Here is a 19133-nt window from a genome sequence, read left to right on the forward strand (position 1 = left end):
TTTTGCGTGATATAACGACTAGTACTATAGAGACTCTTAACAGAGTATTTCAGGAAGAAGGTATTCCACATATTTTAATAACTGACAGTGGTACTCAGCTCACATCACATGGCATGAGAGAGTTTCTTGACAATCAAGGAATTATTCACCTTTGTACTGCTTTATATAATCCCCAAGCCAATGGCATGGTAGAGAGGATCAACCGACTGGTCAAAGATACCATCCTCATGGCCATTCAAAGTGGTCAGGAAGTAACAAAAATGGTAGATGATATGTTATGGGGCCATCGTACCACAGTTAACAATGCAATGTGTTTTTCACCATTTGAATTGATGAGAGGCAGGAAACCAGGATCCAAATTAATCCCTGCATGGATGTTGCATGGTGATGGCAAAGCTGGAAATAAGAGAAGGAGGAAGAATGATGTGTTCGAGGTAGATTGGGTGAAGATCAAACGAGGGAATCTGTCAGAGGGCTTTCAAAATGTATAGGTCCATTTAAGGTTAGAAAGGTGACTGGGAGTTACGTTGTACTGGAGAATGGCAACAAGTGGAATAAGAGGAGAGTGGCGCTATATCAGAAGGGGAGTGTAGGAGGTAGTAAGCAGATGAATGGTACAGGTGGTTGCAATAGTTTTATTTTGATGAGTGATGAGGAGTTTGGTTGTGCGTTCAAGAGTAATGGCTCTGGAAACTATGCCAGAAATAGCGATTCTCATCGGTGTAATGAGGTTTCGTTTGACTTTTCTCCAAGTCCAATTAGGGCCTACCAAAGTTGAAGAATTCGCGAACCACCTCGTCGCTTAGAAGATTAAGGGGGTCATTCTGACCCTGGCGGTAAAATCCGCCAGGGCCAACGACCGCGGGAGCACCGCCAACTGGCTGGCGGTGCTCCCTTGGGCACGGTGTACCGCCGCTTTTCCGCTGCCCTGGGGAATCCTGCGCCGCCATGGGGATTCCGACCCCCATACCGCCATCCTGTTCCTGGCGGTTTTGGCCGCCAGGAACATGATGGCGGTATGGGGTGTCGTGGGGCCCCCGTAACAGGGCCCCACCAAGATTTTCAGTGTCTGCCATGCAGACACTGAAAATCGCGACGGGTGCAACTGCACCCGTCGCACCCCTTCCACTCCGCCGGCTCCATTCGGAGCCGGCATCCTCGTGGAAGGGTGTTTCCCGCTGGGCTGGCGGGCGGCCTTCTGGCGGTCGCCCGCCAGCCCAGCGGGAAACCCAGAATACCTGTGGCGGTCTTTTGACCGCGCAGCGGTATTCTGGCGTTTCCAGCCAGGCCGGCGGCTTCCGCCGCCGGCCGGGGTCAGAATGACCCCCTATGTCCATTACAAATGAATAGTTTTATTATGTTATCCATGAAAATGTATTGTTGTTTAAATGTTCAGAAGGGAAGGAGATGTGTTATGATGTTTATTGCGTTGCCTTTTTTAGCTTTGTTAAGAGAGGGTTCTATAGTTAGAATGTACCTTTTGATCGCAGCGTTCGTTCGGTGGCAGTTGCGATGTGACTGGCCAGGCAGAAGGGGCTGCGTTTGTTTCAAGGAAATAAATCTTCTTTCGTCATTATCAAACCTTTGTTTCTTATCAATCAACCCACCACAATTACCACTTCCCTCTCCCACCCTCCTCCCCCCTTGAGATTTGTGGCATCCCCACTGAAGGATACCATCCCCTCCCAGCGCAGGGGACTATTTGCCTGTTAGTGTAAGATCAAAACAAGACTGGATAATTTCTATTGCTCATTGGCATGTACGTGTGCATGTAATAATGCCACCCTTTTCATGTATTTTGAATGGTTTGGTTTGCATTGTCACTTGTTTACCTTGCGTTCAATAGAAAATAGTCTCTGCATGAAGTGTTGTTAGTGCCTGTCCGCTAAACGTTTTGAACTGATCTTATTTCGGTATCACGCTAATTTGAGGTGGTGCCATGTTTAATTTATTTTATCTAGGTATTTCACAGGAATATTAAGGTAGGGTCCGCCTGTTTGCTTGTGGCCCTGGCGAATGGCCAAGACCAGTTAGGTTGTTAAGGGGCAAAAACATGTTGGCCTGGGTGATGATGTGAGCCATCTTTCTCATATACCATCACATGAAGGTTTTTAACCAAACCTATGGTCCCAATTCAATAAAGGTGATAACCTGGGTATCATAAAATATTTTTAATTTTGGATCCTGCTATTGTCCAGCAGAATACCCTTGTTGTACTTGAACCTATGGGATGGTGGGCCAAATACTTGTTCTTTTATGACTACCTGCTTTTGTCCTAGCCAGTCATGGCTTTACCAAATTTTCCAAACCAGACAAACTCAATACAGTAGGACCCCAGAGTAGTGGATCAGAAACCTGAAAGTACAATAAGCCTTTATGATGTACTTATAGTCTTTGAACTCCTGTAGTAGTGTTCACCATGAGACATGTTGATCTCTATGAATTTGACAATAGCCAGCACTCTTGACCAGTTGGCCCCTGCACAAATGCAAGTTCAAATCAGCAAAATTTATAAATATCAAGTGTCTATCAGATGACCCCTGCCCAATGAAAATGAGGTAGCTTTTGAAGTCACTTAGGCATTGGCTAAAGTCATACCTCCCCTCTAACCACTTGTGATGCTGCATTCACTGGCAGGTGAACAAACGGGCTCTTCGGTGAGCTAAGAGAACTTAATTCTAGGATTGAGCTAAGAGAACTTAATTCTATGCTTATCTTTCTGAAACAGACAACTAGTTGAGGGCCTATCACAATGTGTCCCATCCCACTGACCGTCTTTACCATCAAAATGGTAGATCCCTTTTATAAACACCTTGTCACAAGGCTCATCAGAACCTTCATGAATAAATGTGATGTCTCTCAAACACGCCTTGATCACTTGGTAGCTGAAGAAGCCAAATTTAGAAATGAGTCATTCATTCATTCAAAAATTAGTTTACTAGGCAACTTAATGCCCATTTAAATTTACTTAAGGCACAGGGCCTTATTTAGATGTTGGTGGAGGGGTTACTTCATCACAATGGTGACGGATATCCCATCGGCCGAAATCTAAATCCAATTATGTTCTATGAGATTTAGAGTTCGACAGACGGTATTTCCGTCACCGCTGTGACGGAGTAACCCTTCGGTCAATATCCAAATTAGGCCCATAATACCATTAAAATAGTGCATAAAATCAAAATACAATAACATTTAATTTCTTGTTTATTTAAAACATTTAAAATCATGCCTGCTGCCAATGGCACATCCAATGTAGGCAAATCACAATTAATGCAAATCCCCTAGCATTGCAGCGCCGGCCTGACGAGGAGCTGGCCCTATGATGAAGCATGTCACTGGATGGTGAGTGAGGGCTCTTGCTTCGATCAGCTTCGGTTATCATCTATTGACCAAGCTCCCTACCTGAAAGAAACCCACATTACTACATGGAACCGTGTGTAATCTTTATTTGATTGACTGTATAGTGGGAACTCTACACACGGGACCAGGAGTTAGACTCCGAATATCCCATTTTCCTGCCCCTCCTCTGTTGTTTTTTTTAATCCCCTAACATCAACACAAATCTCGGATGCTCTGCACGTGGCATTATTAAAAGCTAGCTCTCTCAGTCATATTTAGAGCATGTTATTAATAGATTTTATGTTTTGAAAGAGATTTCATACGCTATATGACAGTTATTGCATAAATTCGTCACCTCAACACGCCCATTGCAAAGACCTAGCAGGCCTAGACATATCAAAAGAAGATAACAAGTTAATATTGAATTTTGTTATAAAAGACAAATAAGATGACACAAGTAGGTTGGTTTTATATCCAAATAGGCTGGTCAGTGTTCTCTTAGTAAGATCTACTGAAAGATCATTTTACACGAAATTCTGCTTTAACAAAGCAGCCTGATTACACTTCTTCAAACAAGAGGACAGTTAATTGTTTTCCCGAAGGAATCTTAAAATTTGCTGTTTTACTACAGTATAGTTGTGTTGTCTCATTCCCTAGCTATTCCCTAAATGCTATTCTACTTACAAATATTAAAGCATGCATTTCAAATTTGCTGTCCTTTTTCCAACAGAACTGCTACCTATATAGTACACTTGGAGGTTTTAAGTACTTTATTTAAACATTAACCTTCAACGTTTTTAAAATGAGTGTCTCTTTACAGCAATAATGAAGGGCAATTTTATATGGTTACATGAAACATCTTTTGATTACACACCTTTATAGATACAACCGAATAAACTCCAAACATAGAATTAAAAAGTTGTGTTATTCATGTCCTTTTAAGATGCAATTTTCAATTCAGACTAGTTGTGTGCATTGATATTGAGTGACAGCTTCTAAATTCACATCCCTGTGAGCCAGTTCTAAGTATCTTTTTTCATTTAAAGGTCCTTATCTATAACTTACTCTTGGCAATTGTTAAACAATTATCTTTACATTTCTACTGCAATTTATCCAATTGATACTGCAGTCGTTTAGTTTATATTACCGTAAAAGAAAATCATCTCTATAGCAGTGGCAGTTTTATCCTTTAGGGCAAAGGAGCGTCACCCCTCTACCTAAAATGCCCCTAGGGAGGACAAATAAAATGGTAATAAAGGTGATTTATTATCATTTTATTTTCCATCCTCCAGTCCTGAACCCATTTTCTGAACAGGGCGGGGCCACTGCGGCTGAGTGGCAGCAGTGAGCTGTGCACCTAAGTTTAAAGTGTGCATATCTTTTTGGCTGGCTGTCTTGCAACGACCAGCCAGACATGTGCACTTTAAACTTCTATAACCCAGCTGTCTTAAGACAGCTGGGTGGAGAAAGCAGAGGCCTCCAGTGCTTTTGTGAGTGCTGAGAGAGGCTGCTTCCTCCAATCCTGACACAGCAGTGCCAGGATTGCTTCAGGGAATTTGCTGGAGCGAGACAGGAGACCGGAACAAGGAAGACGTCAGATGTTGTGCAGCAAGCAAGGTAAGTTTTTTTTATTTATTTACATCACTTACCTTGCATGAAAGCACTAATGCACCAACACCACATTTGCCCCCACCCCACCACTCTGCCTGCCACTGCTCAATAGATGTCTGAACGAACTAACCTGAAATCCGAATCCAGCGGGAGTGATGAACTTTTCCACACTTTAGTGTACCCTCAGCAAACCACAAAAATAGGAACTTGTTGGTTAGGACTAGACCTGGGGAAAGGAGAACCGGAAAAGAGAGAAAACAGAGACATTGGATATTGCGACTCTGACTCATCACTCTTCTGAAAATTGACATCTGCAATTGCTAGTGGATATCTAAAGACGAGGTGAAGATCCTCGTCAAAAGATACACCTTCTGTCTCAGACTGCTCTGATTCTAGTGAAACATTTACATGGCTGGAACTGAAAACATAAATATCAATCTAATTAATTCTATTCAGGTTTTAGCTTAATTTTACTCCTTTCTCTGACAAAGGAACCTAATAGTCTTCTGTTGTGTGAGTCATGCACTTTGGTTCTGATACACATTTAAGGTTGTTTTATAAACTGTAATATACACAGCCGTTCATCAGGATTTATTTTTTAATGTTCCTTTATAGTACCTAGAACATATCACAATATAGGTGAGATGCAAACGTTAGTAAACATATCATGGACCCTTTACAACTTATGAATCTTATTTTGAGCAATGTGATTTACAGTTCTCCTGCTTGGGTCATGTGTCCTCTTTGTCAAAGGGCTCGTTTGCTGCGAGGAAAAGTCCTCTGCATACAGGCGGATTCTCTGGACTCGCTCAGTGCCTCCGACTCATCTTCACGATGGTTAAGTTTGCACTCCACAGTTCTGGGTGCCGTTGTCATTTTGCTGTGCAAGGTATGCCCTATGTGGTGCCCACATACCCTGGAGGTAGGTGGCTGGAGTGTAGCTTATACTTCTGAATGGTTGTTGAGAACCGTTAGGTCACTCAGCCAATCCGCTATTGTCAGAGTGTGTGTCCCACACCAGTGTATAACCATTTTCCTCTTAGCAAGCAATAAAGCCATTGATCCAGCTCTAAGGGTTCCACTAGCAAGTCATTTCACATAGCTCGAAATTACTAATTCGGGTTTCGGATCAAGTCTACTAGCTGTCGTTTCGGGAAATACTGCAGAATATCTCAGGCCAGTATTGCAGTATGAAAGGACAGGACCCCACCTTGTGAAAAATGGCATGCTTTACTCTACAGAGTAGGCAGTGATGCAATCTGGTGGGGTCTATTGTGAATTGTTTCACAATATTTCTAGTGTAGAAATGTAAAAATGTTAAAGCTTATACCTATAGTTAATGGATATAGATCGAGTATGTGTGCAGGAGTATTTCTATTTAAAATTTTATATTTAAACCCCATATCCTCTAACTAGACTTATCTATTATATGCCACTCCTACCACTCCAAGCTCTACAAACACGACATAGAGTCCAGATACCCTTCTCGTAGCATCCTAGGCCCTGATTATCTGAGTCAATACAGTTATCTCCCTTTGTTCCACAAAGAATCCTGGGGGGAGGGGGCTTTCCTCAGCAGTGTGTCATAATCGCAAATATATAAAATACTGAGAGCGGGGATTGATCACTACGGAGTTTGCATTGGTCTAGTGTCATGAAGTTCCCACCCACATAAAGCTGTCGTAATTCCTCTAGGCCTGCATTTACTAAGGTCTGACCCACTTTACTTTCCCATGTGAGAGGCACATTTCGCAGAATGTATAACATTCACACTGAGACCAAACAATAATTTCCCTTAGCACATACCACAACCTTAATTAAATACAATATATACATCATGAAAAACGTCAACAATCTTTAATGAGATGAGGATCATTCCCTTTCGTAGTATCCAAACGTGGAAAAGAAATTATGAGTTTAAACTCTGTCAGAATTATCTTCTACAATTGCACTTTAAATCATGGAAGGTCGTTTCCAAAATACAATTTAATTCCTCAGACTTTTAACACACTTCCAAAATGAAAACAGTTTTCAAGGTTTTCACAAGGTACTATAACAAGGACCGGGCAACAGGAACAAAGTATCTCAATTGTCTAGCAAATATGGTCTGGAGCATGAAGAAGGTACGCAATTTCCAAACTTGTGGGGTTGCGTGGCCTAATGGGAAATGTAGTTTCTTGAATTGCACTGCAACACCTGTGTATTTTATCTTCCAAGACTCAAAGCCTTTCACCAAGCGGTGTCAACATTCTGAGTGCATCACAATCTTTCCCATCCCCTGGACCCTGCGTAGCACCTGTGTGTCCCAAGTATTGCATGTGTGCGCTTAACGTATAGAAGGTAAGTGAATACCACAGATCATGGCAATAGAGTAAAACATTGAAAGGCCTTTTATTTTAGGAGAAAAAGCATACACATATGACAAATACAGTGGGAGATCTGGCAAAATCAAAGCAAATGGTAAATGGAGCCAGACAAATGTGGCCCTCCTAATGTGAGACAGCAAAGACAGGACGGGGTGGGCTCGGACCTTGGTTCCAATACAGTCAGGGGCTTTGGACACTGAGAGGAAAGACTGATTACAGTTGTGCTTCCTCTGTGACAATCACCCTGGGGTACACCTGGAGTGGTGTGCCATGGGCGTCCCCATTGCAGATGAAGAGAATGGAGCATGCAGTTGTGCCATCCTGAAAACCAAATTTGATCCCCACTGGAACCACCTTAGGAGGGACATCCAACTTTACAGGAGGGTGCAATAAGGTGCCCATTTTGGGTTGATAACATTCATGGGGACCCTAGCCTTGTGAATTTTGCTCATCTACATAGTAGGCTTTTACAATGTATCTGGGCACTAGTGGCAACAGCCATGCTGGGAATAAAGATGGTCACCGCCAATTCACATCTACTAGAATTCATTCCCTAGTTTAGCAAGAATGATAAAATGGCATCATCGTGACAGTCCTAAATGTTAAGTGTTAACCAGTATGCTTGAAACTGCTAAATGGGAACACAAATCCTCTGGACCTCTGGTAGAACCACTTCATTCCAAAAGACATGGGAGTCATATGATCCTGGTCAGGACTTTTGGTGTCTCTATGGTGCCGGGTGTTTACTACCTAGCAAAGGGGCAGACTATGGTGGTCATTGTGAACATGGCAGTAATGACCGCCATGCCGGCAGTGGCAGTCATTACCGCCAACGGCATGGCGGTCCAAACACAGTACACAGTACTACCAACCACAGCCAGGCCAGAATCGACCACTGGGCCGATGTTAGGCACATTTGTCCTGGAGGTGGAGGCCGGACCGGTGATGAGATTATGATCTCATTTCCACCAGAGATTTCCTGGTGGGATAGCCCTGGCAGAAAACATACAGGTGACAGGAATTCACATTCCTGTCACCTGTATGTGAAAAGCCAGCCCCCCCTTGCCACTGGCTCCACCCACCCCCCCAAGCCCCTAGTATCGCCCCCACCCTCCACCCTGAACCCTGAAAAGCGCCCCCCCAACCCGCCTCCCCCAAATCACCATGTTGGCCTCCCAGCTCCCCCCTCACCATACCCCACCACCCATACATACAGGTCCCCCTAAACCCCAACCCCCCCACATCCTCATGCCCCCATACACCTACATGCACACACGCATTCATAATCCCATACATTTCCCCGTTCACACTGACCCCATGCACTCACACACTCACACACACACCCCCTCCCCACTTTCCCCCTCAGACAGCACTTACCTTTTCCGTCGCGCTGCTCCAGGAGGGAATGGGCTCCTTGGATGCTGCTGCGCAGGCATCGCTGCGTCTCCATACACTGCCACGCCTATAACTGCTTCATTATAGGCGTGGCAGTGTATGGTCTGATGTGGCGGTGAGGGTGGAGCAGTATTCACCCCCGCCACCGACCGCCAGCATGGAGCATGGAGGGCCTCACCGTCATCAATGTCAGTAAGGCTCCGTGTGTCAGAATATGGCGGAATACCTGCCGCCGCAACTAGTGGTCTTCTGTCGACCGTCGGCATGGTCGGCAGCGGTGCATCCCGCCATGTTCGTAATGACCGCCTATATGTCAATATGCCCTCACCTTACAGTCTAATGGCCTGCTTATTGGCCGACAATCTTTTAACACAACCTGTTATTTGAAATTGACTGTAATGTCGCTTATGAAACCTTTCCTAAGTTAATGTCTTAATGACCCTGAAGTGCTTATGTAGTCTGTCTATTCTTATGTATGTTAACTGTTCTGAAATAAAACACTTTGTAATCTGTTTGCTCTTGTTCGTGCTATACAAAACTTCAATATATAAATGTCATAATATATTGGGAATCGCCCTGTCAGTATGCCATCATCGCTTATTTGTACAGGGGTCAAGTTTCAGGTATGAAAAGTTTAATTAGAGCGAATAGTCCTTTTAATTTGATGCTCGTGATATTCCAAGAGGCAACTTCCTAGCCAACATACTAAATTCTACTATAGAAGAACATATGTTCTTTGAGAGATACAATCAAAGCAGAGCAAATGTTCTTTTGATGAATACAATCAAAGTCAAGTCAAATCGAGCTTTATCTGATTTTGTATAAAATAATAAAAGCATACAAGGTTATAAATTAAAAATAATATTTAATAGACTCCTGATAACATTGACAGATCTAGGAAAATTCCACTGAAAGTTAAATAACAAACACTTGTTAAAGCATACTTGCTAGAACTGTATAATCTTTCTCTATTTTATCGCAGCCCATTGATATTTTGACATCACATTATATATAAAGAAAGAAGGTAATGTTTGTAAAAACAAGAATGCAGGACAACACTGTGCAAAATTCAGAGATCTTAACAGCGGCAAAATCAGACCCTTTCTCTGTGCATCATAATACATACAAAATAAAACAATATGGAAAGTGCTTTGGGCCGATACATTAGCACAAGGACACTTTTCTAAGATCGGAGACCAATCGTTGGGAATAGGAAAACTCGTCAAGTGATGAAATATCTCCAATCTAAAACATGTTAAAACAAATCGGGATGAGCATTAATTACCTGTATTAAATAGGGTTGCATATTAAAAGTTAGCAGCATCATTTGATTTCTTTCTTAGCACAGTGGTTTTAACAACTCCGTAGACAGTCTTCCTTCCTCAAGCAAGGTCAAACATTCATTTTTAAAATCCTTTCTGGCGACCTGTTCCATAGTTTCTGGTTGATCAAAAACTTTGGGTGCCCCAGAAGTGATAAAATCAATTAACTAATTTCTTGGGGTTTTGCACTCAAATACTATTAAGAAATGATCACGTCCTTCCTATTAGCGTACCTCCTGCATATTTAAAAAAAAAACATACGCAAGACTAAATTAGTCAATTGGATGTTACACTTCCAACCTAGAAATGTTCTTATTGCCATTTTAATAGATTAAAAAACACCCATTTCAAATTACAAGGCCTAATCCTACTGGTCTGTTATTTGGCATTTTTCCTTGTGTACAAAACTTAGTGCTAGTAAATATAGCACCTGGGCAGCGATTTGATAAAAACATGCCCAAGTCAACAAATAAACGCCATACCTTTCGTTATATCACATACAATTCTCTACCAATAAAACATGAACAAGGAGTGTTTTCTATCATCGTTTCTCTATGTTCCTCAATATGACCCAAGCAAAGGTATATATAGTAATTGCCCTGACATGGCTTCAAATACAATAATTTCATATTTTGTTTTTTGTGTCATTGGTTCAAAAAGTAAATATATTACTAGTCCATGATTTATGTGCAACTGAACCAATGAACTCTTGATTTTGGTACTGGGGTGAATAAATAAAGTCAGTCTCTCAAACTAATGTCTCACAGAGTTTGCCCCAGGTTACCTTACTGAGCCCTTGACATCCATATCTTGTCACCTTTGTGCAGGGTTGATTTGTTAACTGTCGTTATCACTCTTTTCTGTGCTCAACTGAAACAGAATATCCTCCTTAACAACTTTTAGTCCAAGTTCCACATCAGCCAGGGATAAATACCACGTTGATGAATGTCAGAGAAACACTACTTCTCCTATGCAATTTTGGAGAAACCCATGCATCACGCAACACATCTCAACCGTCCTTGTCTACCTGCAAAGGAAGTTGTATTTTCCTTAAGTTATTTATTTCCTTTATAGCCAGTGGAGCTTATAGGGACAAACTATTTTCGAATCAATTTGACCAATATATGCATGCTTATCACAATGCTTTTTGCATGATCCCTTGCACGAGCATCTCTGACAACTACAACTTAGAAAACCACCTCTTTCCAGACAGCATTCTGATCTACAGAAGAGGTTACATTGAGTCAGGGGAATGCTGGCTGATTATAGAGTTCTTGATGGATGTTCAGATGTCATTGCATTATAGGTGGCTCTCTCGCATTTAAAAGACAGAGGTCCTGCTACAGGCAGATGGAGACCATACAACCACTTTACTATTTGATTGCCGCTCTCCCCCTCCATGGGTGCAACAACAAAGTCCATAGCGGGAATCTTCCAAGATGTCTTAGATCAATGATACCTTGATGAACATATTCTGCCACCTTTGGATCTCCTATAAAATGCTGCCTTTACTGCTCCTTCCATAAGCGCTCACCCTCCGACTCATATTGGTCCTTTCCCAAATCAAATATTGTACTGACAAATATTCCCCACCACAATGATGACCAGGCTTCTGGCAGTCAAAACTTACATGCCTCATCTTTTGACATGTAAATCATGGATCACATCTTCTCTCTTTTTGATGGTCCTCCACTGGTTACCCATCAAGTAAATTGCAGAATTCAGCTTATTCTGTCTCAGTTATGAGACACAGCACAGTCTGGGACACACTATTTGCCCACTTAGTGTTCAAAACAAGTCTACACAAGCTCTGCAAGGCATACAGAATTAGAAAGCTGCAAGTTTAAGATGAGATGTGAACCTCTCCTTTCCATACTATTTGGCAAGAATTATACCCGAGTAAATGAAGGAAAACAAAAACAGTAAAAGACTAAAACTGGTCCAGTGCCTAAGGTCTTTTGACTATTATATTAGCTAACCATGTTAAGTGAACGATCAGTGGCCCCTGCTTTGGAATAACTTTTACCCTCCCCACCCCCACACTTGATGAGTTAAAGCTACTCTTAAGCTTCACTAAAATCAAGAAATTCAATCATATAAATGAATAGATCATATTATGGTTCTGGGTGTGATCAGACCACTGCTTCGTGTATTCAAGTGGTGAATTCCTTGCCCAAACCACATTACTGTGCACTCTACTGTGTACCACCTAGTTCAGCTTAGTGTCAGGCTGTCATAAGCCTTCAACCCCTGAGGGCCTTCCATGGATAGCTCTTCTTGCCCCCTTTGACACAGTGCCTTGGTAACACTCCCAACCTGACATTTGCACTCTATGCAGCTAGGATGCAAAGTTTGCTTGCTCTCCCTAGCCTGCTCTCTACTTGGGGGCGGGAGGGGGAGATGAGATGGATCATATAGTGAATATATTTCTGTGATGCATGGTAGACAAAATGCTGCAAGGAACTTACCACATGTACATACAATATTTATACAACAATGTTCAAGCTTTGATTCTTCTTATAAGTGAATAATGGATATGTAGGTTAGGCACACAGCTATCACTAGGGAATATACTCAAGAAGTTCAGAGGCAAGAAAGCACTATGTAGTCTGCCACATGTCACACAAACGTTTCCCTTCATAGTGAACTCTTTCTTCATTTCTGATTCCAGGGTTTTCAACCCAAGGATTGGTGACATTATACAGAAGCTGGCACCTTTTCTCAAGATGTATACAGTGTATATCAAGAACTTCGACAAGGCCATGAAACTCATCAATTTGTGGCGAGAGAAATGTCAACCTTTCCAGGATATAATCATGGACATTGAGGTAATTAAGAAATGGGAGGGATCCTTCTTTAAACATAATGGACCTATACATCCTCTCTTCAATTGCTACATCAGATGGAGTACTCCCCCGCCACTTTCCTTGCTGTTCCGTGAGACACATCCTTCATTTATTAATTCATTCAATTCTTTTTTGGCAGGTTACCAAGTTATCCTCCTCCTCTCGTTGCCCCCCTCCCCTTTCTGGTGAAAGTTGTCCTTCCACAGTTGAAATGTCTTCCAGCAGCAGCTCTCCCAACTCGAAGATAGACTCCACATCTGAGAATCTTCACCCTTCCCTGAGACTGCAATTTTGTGTGGGGTCATTTGGAGGGAGGCATGGATGATTTGTTGCATCCTACATTTATCATAGGCTCAGTGGGCTCGCCATGCTTCAGGGATATTCCTCATAATCTAGCCCTGCACCCTACAATCTCGGGGTTGTAGGGAGGGTTGCACGTCCACAAAGCAGCACTTCATCCCACAGAGTATGAGTGCTGGTGCAAATGCCCTGTTCCATGAATCTTCGAGTTTGGAGGGGAAAAAAACATGTAAGATTCTCTTGCCCAGAATACATAAAATTGCAGATTTGTGGCAAAGGCCTCACTATGATGGTCACTATCCCTAGACCTCTGTGGCCACTGGACAATGTCGCCCAATCAACAGTTAAATCTTAAATCTGCATTGCGTTAGGTGCCGTTATATGGGCTTCTCCTCACACAAAGACAACACACGAGTCTCAGCAGGCCAGATATAGGTTCTCACAAATTGTGTTTGCTCAACTGTAGAAACAAGCCAGATCGAGATTCCTACTCCGTAGCTTGGTTTAGAACTTTAGCATGGGCAAGCTGGGCCCAGGCCCAGGGCACCAGCATTCTAAGGGGCTCATGGAGCTGTGTGCATTAAGGTTATACCAACAGCAGCGCCCTTCCCGTCTTGCTCCAGCCTTGCCCCTGCCTGTTCGTTTCTGTCTGGTTTGGCAGTTTAAAATGGTATTAGTCCTTCATTATTATACAATGTGCGCAATGTTTTTAACATCCCGTTAGCTCTCTTCCTTGCCCTACCTCCACCCTCTTACCCCTGCTGCCACCCATCAATCAATAAAGCCAATATCCACGTGAGGCAGCTAACCTATCGGTGATTTAGGTGAGCTGGGGGAGGTCCGGGGATGTTTGTACCCAGGTGCCAGTCGCTGCTCATCCAGGTACTGAGAGGTGAACAAACACACATTTGCAATGCAATAGGTCTCGCACATGTCAAACAAGTTCATTGTCCTATTTTGACAACAGCGCCCACAAGCAAATACAAAAAAAAAAACTGAGAAAAGACAACTTAAAAAAATAAAAATAAAGTTAGCTTTAAAAAAATCTTTGCAATTTTGTTTGGCCTGCTGGGCACTTTTTTGCCAGACACAAGTCTTCTGTTTGCAGAGCACTGGAAATTAGAACAAAATAACACCTCAATTATGTCGGGAGCAGCGGATGGGCACTGATTAAGTTGAAAACAATTAGTGCTTGATCCCTGCTCTACACAGAGGAACGGAAATTATGCCAGACATGCCTTGACGAATTACGAGGTTGTAAAGAAGAGTGCCACACAAACCTACAAATGGTGAGTTACAGGCGTGCTCCAGGCCCTTTACTGAACACAACAGTGTCTCTCATTTGAGACGCATGCGGAAGCGCATGTACTCGCAGGCTCGACCCTAAAAAGGGACCCCCGCTGCCTTATTTAATTCACTACCATCAGCTAGGGTGCCAAATGCCGGCTCTGGATGTCAGGTATTCCTATATGTCTCTGATGGCCAAGCAAGTGCGGCTTACTTTAGATTGTGGAAGAGAGTTTGACGCTCAGACGCAGTAGGACACAAAGCAGTAACACGCAGTGATTATCATTATCCACATAGAGCCATGTCTTTAAAAATGCTTGAGTATGAACGTATAATAGCCAATGTATAAAGCTCAAATGAAGATATACATAAAACAGAAGGTCCAAACAGACTATGGAGCAGATACACCACCATAAGCTGGGAGACTTTAATCCCCAATTAAGGGAAAAGGCCCCAGGGAACTAGAGGAAAACGGATTGTCACTTCATTGAGTCCTCCCTAACTGAACAAAACTAACCAAAGGCAACAAAGTGACAAATACTTGAGCAAGAAAACTAAATTATTGGGAATTCCCCTTGGATAAAGATTCCTTAGTACTATATCTCCAGGCATCTGTAGAGCACACAGAATAAAAAATAAATGACAGGTGTGGCCTCACAACCCACCACCTCCCCCCACCGGCCCCAAGGTGCCACGCTTCATCATCGCCCACACCACATTCATCAAAGAAACTTCTAGTGGTGAATTGACTCCTCACGATCACGAGCAGTACTTTGGAGAAAGTGGGTGAATATGGAAATAGTATCTAGAAACGATAAAAATCCCTGTACGTAATCCAAAGGCTTGTCCCTTAATGTAGGTCGATCTAGGGGATGATTAAAAACTATGATGGCTCACAGAATAAGCTAGTACCCCTGTATCTGAAGGTGCTCACTACTAGGCCTTAGGGCAGGTGTTCCCTAGGAATGTTGAGGGCACAGTGTCGGTTTATTAACACACACAATCATGGTGCTGCCCAGTTTAATTTTTAAGTCAATATGAAGTTAATGTATTGGCATCAGAGGAATAGCGCTTCTCCAAACCTGGGAAATCTAAACCTTATCAGAATGCAAACTACCTTCAAGTTATTCTCAGTCTGTCCATCCAATACAGGGATCTCTTTCATGGGCATTTGTGCAAGCTTCCTACACTGGAGGGTTGAGGAGCAGCAGATGGGCATAAGGGTGTGACTCATGCGGAAGACCTCACAGGTGGGGACAAACTGTTATTGGGCAGATCAGGGACACATGCCGCGCAGGCAGCCAACCTGGCTTCACCCATACGCTTTTGCTAGGCAGATCTCAGGGCTCAATGTTTATTCTAGTCCCGAAATCAGACGCAGAAGACAACATTAATGCTGGACACCATTTTGGGTTATATGTTATTTATCTTCGTTTGGGACTCGATTCAACAGCACATGGCCTCTTAAAATATCCAATATGCAATATACGGCAACATAGCGCACAGTCTAGGGTAAGAGAAAAATACCAATTGTGGGAGACTGTTTTACCAAGCCTTCCAGTAGCAGATATGTAATGCTCATGTGCATCAATAGCAAATAAGCTATCACCAAACATTGTACTCACTATAGCTTAGTGAGTGTGCACTACCACCCTCCACTATAGACGTGGGTACAGTTGGGCGTACCCCAGCTTCAGTAGCCTTAGAATTTTGATGTGGGGCAAACAAATGCACATATATCATAAGCCTCAAGATCAAAGGCCATTGAGCAGAAAAACACAGCGCAGCCCAGAAACCACAAAAATGACACAGGAGGCCAAGCTGACTTTCGACCCCACAGAGGCAATGAGGGCGTATAATGAAAGAATGGAACAGGATAAAAGAATGAAGAAACTAGAGAGAAGGAAAGAGGGAATAGAATAGACTGAATGAGGGAATATAATAGGAAAGGGTGAAACAGAAAAGGGATTATGGACAGGAGAGGTGGGATGGGGGAACAGGAATAAAAGATGAGAAAAGAATGGAACAGGAAAGAATGTGGGTGAACCAGCGAGAGGGATAGCAAAGATTTAGTGAGGGGAGATGAGAGATGGAAGATCGGAACATGATAGGGAGAAGGACGAGGGAACAGTCGTAAGGGAATGGTGACATTAGAGACCTAACAGGGAATAGGAGAGGTGATGAAGGAAGGAACAAGGTAGGGAGTGAGGTAATGATCCACTTATTGCAATGGAGTAGACACCTTCTAGGACAAAGATGTGATATTTTCTTCTTTCCTCCATGTAGAAGAGGGAGGTGTCTGCCAGTCTGAGCTTGTGCCACCACATGTTGGAACCAGTGCAACGAATACCCCGATACGAGCTTCTTCTGAAGGAATATCTGCATAAATTACCTCCACAGTCGCAGGATCGAGCAGACACTGAAAGTAAGAATTGTGATCTTCAGCTAAATGTTTTCATAACATTAGTTTTTTAGTAAATATGTGTGCAACACTTACCACACAGAATTTGTATTTGCTTCTAAGTGGAATATTCCCCCATGTTAACATAATTGGTAATGAACAGATCTGTTTTTCAAAGGTACACCTGAAGAGGCTAAATTGCATTTTCTGATTGTTTACTAGAAATATATATGGTTCTGATTTTCCATTCTTATCCCTGCACTTGCTTGTTAAGATGTGGCCCCCTCACCGAAGAGCTAAAAACAAAAAACAGATGGTGGAATGCTTGAGTTAATCTAAGTACCTGGAAATTACTCTTGGCACATTCCGTTCTTCTTTGCTCATTGAGATACTACAGGGAGCAACCATGTGCAAATCATTATTGCACTGTCCAGAAAAGTAACAATCCAGCTGGAATCTTTGGTAATGTTCCTTCTGCACTTCAGTGACGAGGTGCAGCCTTAGTCCCGATTCCACAGTCAGACCTGGGATCACTGTTGGCTGTGAGACCAATTTCAAAAATCTTCCATCGTGGTTTTCCCTTGTCTTGCTACTAGTGCTAATACTCTGGTGGAAATTTACAGAATGAGTTCCAAGAAAAAACACATCTATGACTACATTTTCCCATGCCTTCTGGAAGTGAAAGTGGTAACACTATGCCACTGGCTACCCAGTTCATGGTCTGTGGCACAGTCATACATTCTGTGGGCTCCATTGCGAGTAGATATTTGCCCCGTTGTAACAGTCTAAACTGGAATTTACTTCTTTGGAATGTGTGGTATATCACCTAGACCGTTGTCTGTGCAAGGACTGCTTCACCTTGTCTGATGTTCTTTGGTGTATCTTGGAGGGCTTTTGGGGTTTTTTGTGGAACACCTATGTTGGATATTAGTGAATTTAATATAGGCAGACATTTTTATCTGCACCCACATTCTGAATTGTCAACACAGCCTCCACAGACAAAGCAGAAGGCCTAAGCCCATCAAATATCACGTTAGAAAGGAAACTAACATGGTTCCTCCTGTTTTAGGAGGTCAGAATAGTCGTTCTTCACTTCAAATGCTACAAATAGTCACTAAAAGTCCTTCAAAAGTGGTTGAGACAAATAGGTAGGGCACACTACCAAATAAATACCTAACCATGGCCTGTTCAGAATGAAAATAAACCCCTTGTCCACTCAATCTTCCACTGACATATATTGTCAAACCTCAAAAGATTGCACAGAGAAATTGACTAACATGAATTGCACCTAAAGATTCTAGGGTACCTCACCTTGTCGTCTAGCCAGAGGCCATGGTCTGACTATGAAGCATAGGATAGAGTTTTTCTCTGGTTCTTTCCACTGCCACAACAGTAAGCCCTTAAATACAATCACTACCACTTGTTTTTGGCCTGAAATGTGATGAAAGTGGCAGAGCAAGGGCCTATTCATACTGGAGAACCCGGATGGAGGAGACCTAAATAGTTCAAATATGCCTTGTGGAGGAATTTCTCCGCTTGGCCAGGCTCTGCCTCTGCATACTTTTCTGAGTATTGACCAGAAGAAATGATATACTACCAGGCAGTAGATGATGGAGGGAAGGAGACCAATTCTCCCCCTTTCCTTGTTTCTGGCCCACCCAAGGCATCAGTTAAGGAAACACCAAGATTGCAGATGCTTCTGTGACATGGTAGATATAGCTGGGAAACACTGAAACCATGCCTGGTACTCAAACTTATTTAAGTCTCTAGAAGAAGAAGAGGGATTCATTTAATATTGCCAGTGCATCCCAAGCACCTTCACTCAAAAGTGTATCCAAGAGTTGCACACCAGAGATAGTCATGTAGAGTGATGAACCAAAACATTTAGAGCCTGATTTAGAGTTTGGCTGATGGGTTACTCCAGCACAATCCTGTCTACCATATTACAAATGCCACAGGATATAATGCAGTTGTAATATGGCGGACGGGATATCCATCATGTTTGTGACTGAGTAAACCATCTGCCAAGCTCTAACTCAGGCCCTTAATATGTTCTTATGTTCCCACTGAAGCAGCCATAGGATTTCCGTTCCACAGCCCCAAACTATATAAAGCTAGACCTACCTTACTCCCTGACGTGTCTTATGCACTACTTAATTCTACGATGTCTACAAAAGCACTACATTGTGTCATAATTCTCAGTAAGTAAAATTGCCTCAGGGCAACACCACTGTACGTAGTAGTCTTTTGTTGGTCTGTACACTAC

The 19133-nt window shown here is 42.7% G+C and overlaps 1 protein-coding gene across 1 annotated transcript in view; it reads left to right on the forward strand.

Moving 5' to 3' along the window:
- Positions 1-19133, forward strand: part of FGD2 (FYVE, RhoGEF and PH domain containing 2) — a 346991-nt gene that overhangs the window by 100729 nt on the left and 227129 nt on the right. The window contains exons 5-6 of the mRNA XM_069238749.1: positions 12705-12861; positions 16753-16891. Of these exons, the coding sequence (XP_069094850.1) occupies positions 12705-12861; positions 16753-16891 (296 nt within the window). The remainder of the gene's footprint in view (positions 1-12704; positions 12862-16752; positions 16892-19133) is intronic.

Source organism: Pleurodeles waltl, chromosome 6 (assembly GCF_031143425.1).
Source record: "Pleurodeles waltl isolate 20211129_DDA chromosome 6, aPleWal1.hap1.20221129, whole genome shotgun sequence".
Taxonomy (NCBI): domain Eukaryota; kingdom Metazoa; phylum Chordata; class Amphibia; order Caudata; family Salamandridae; genus Pleurodeles; species Pleurodeles waltl.